The 665-nt window shown below is 62.4% G+C and overlaps 1 protein-coding gene across 1 annotated transcript in view; it reads left to right on the top strand.

The window, feature by feature from the left end:
* PIK3C2B (phosphatidylinositol-4-phosphate 3-kinase catalytic subunit type 2 beta) overlaps positions 1-665 on the top strand; it is a 23644-nt gene that overhangs the window by 22623 nt on the left and 356 nt on the right. The window contains 3 exon segments of the mRNA XM_035893749.1: positions 148-249; positions 347-453; positions 538-665. Coding sequence (XP_035749642.1) covers positions 148-249; positions 347-453; positions 538-665 — 337 coding nt within the window.

Genomic DNA, 665 nt, shown 5'->3' with positions numbered 1-665 from the left:
GGGGCTGCTGCTTCCAGGGAGATGGGGATGGTGCCAGGAATGCGGGCGAGGTGGGAAAGTGCCTGGGGGTCAATGCACCACGCAAAGCATCGGTGCATGCACTGGTCCCAAATGGCGGGGGACATGGTCACCACTATCCCTGCTAATGTCACCTCCTCACCCCGCAGTGCGACCTCATCTACACCTTCTTCCATCCCCTGCCACGGGATGAGAAGGCAGCTGGCACCAACCCGACCCCGAAGCCGGCAGGTAGGGGGGCTGGTGGCAATGCCGGCAGCCGGCTGGCACAGTGTGGGGTGATGGCAGGGGGCTCCTGTCCCACCTGCACCCTTCTTCTGCTCTCCAGATGCCACGTGGGCTCGGCCCCTGGGGAAGGTCGGCGGGGAGGTGAAGCTCTCCATCTCCTACAAGAACAACAAGCTCTTCATCATGGTGATGCACATCCGGGGGCTGGTAGGTGCGCAGTGCCCAGCGGTTGGAGGGTGGGGGTCCGTCCCACTGCTGGGCTCACAGGGCACCCCCTGCTCTGCCCCACAGCCACCACTGCAGGATGGAAATGACCCTGACCCCTACGTCAAGACCTACCTGCTGCCCGACCCCCAAAAAACTACCAAGAGGAAAACCAAAGTGGCCCGAAAAACCTGCAACCCCACCTACAATGAGAT

Source organism: Egretta garzetta, unplaced genomic scaffold, assembly GCF_000687185.1.
Source record: "Egretta garzetta isolate BGI_Z169 unplaced genomic scaffold, ASM68718v1 scaffold105, whole genome shotgun sequence".
Classification (NCBI taxonomy): Eukaryota; Metazoa; Chordata; class Aves; order Pelecaniformes; family Ardeidae; genus Egretta; species Egretta garzetta.
The sequence above is the reverse complement of the archived record's forward strand: the minus strand, read 5'-3'. Positions and strand labels throughout refer to the sequence as shown.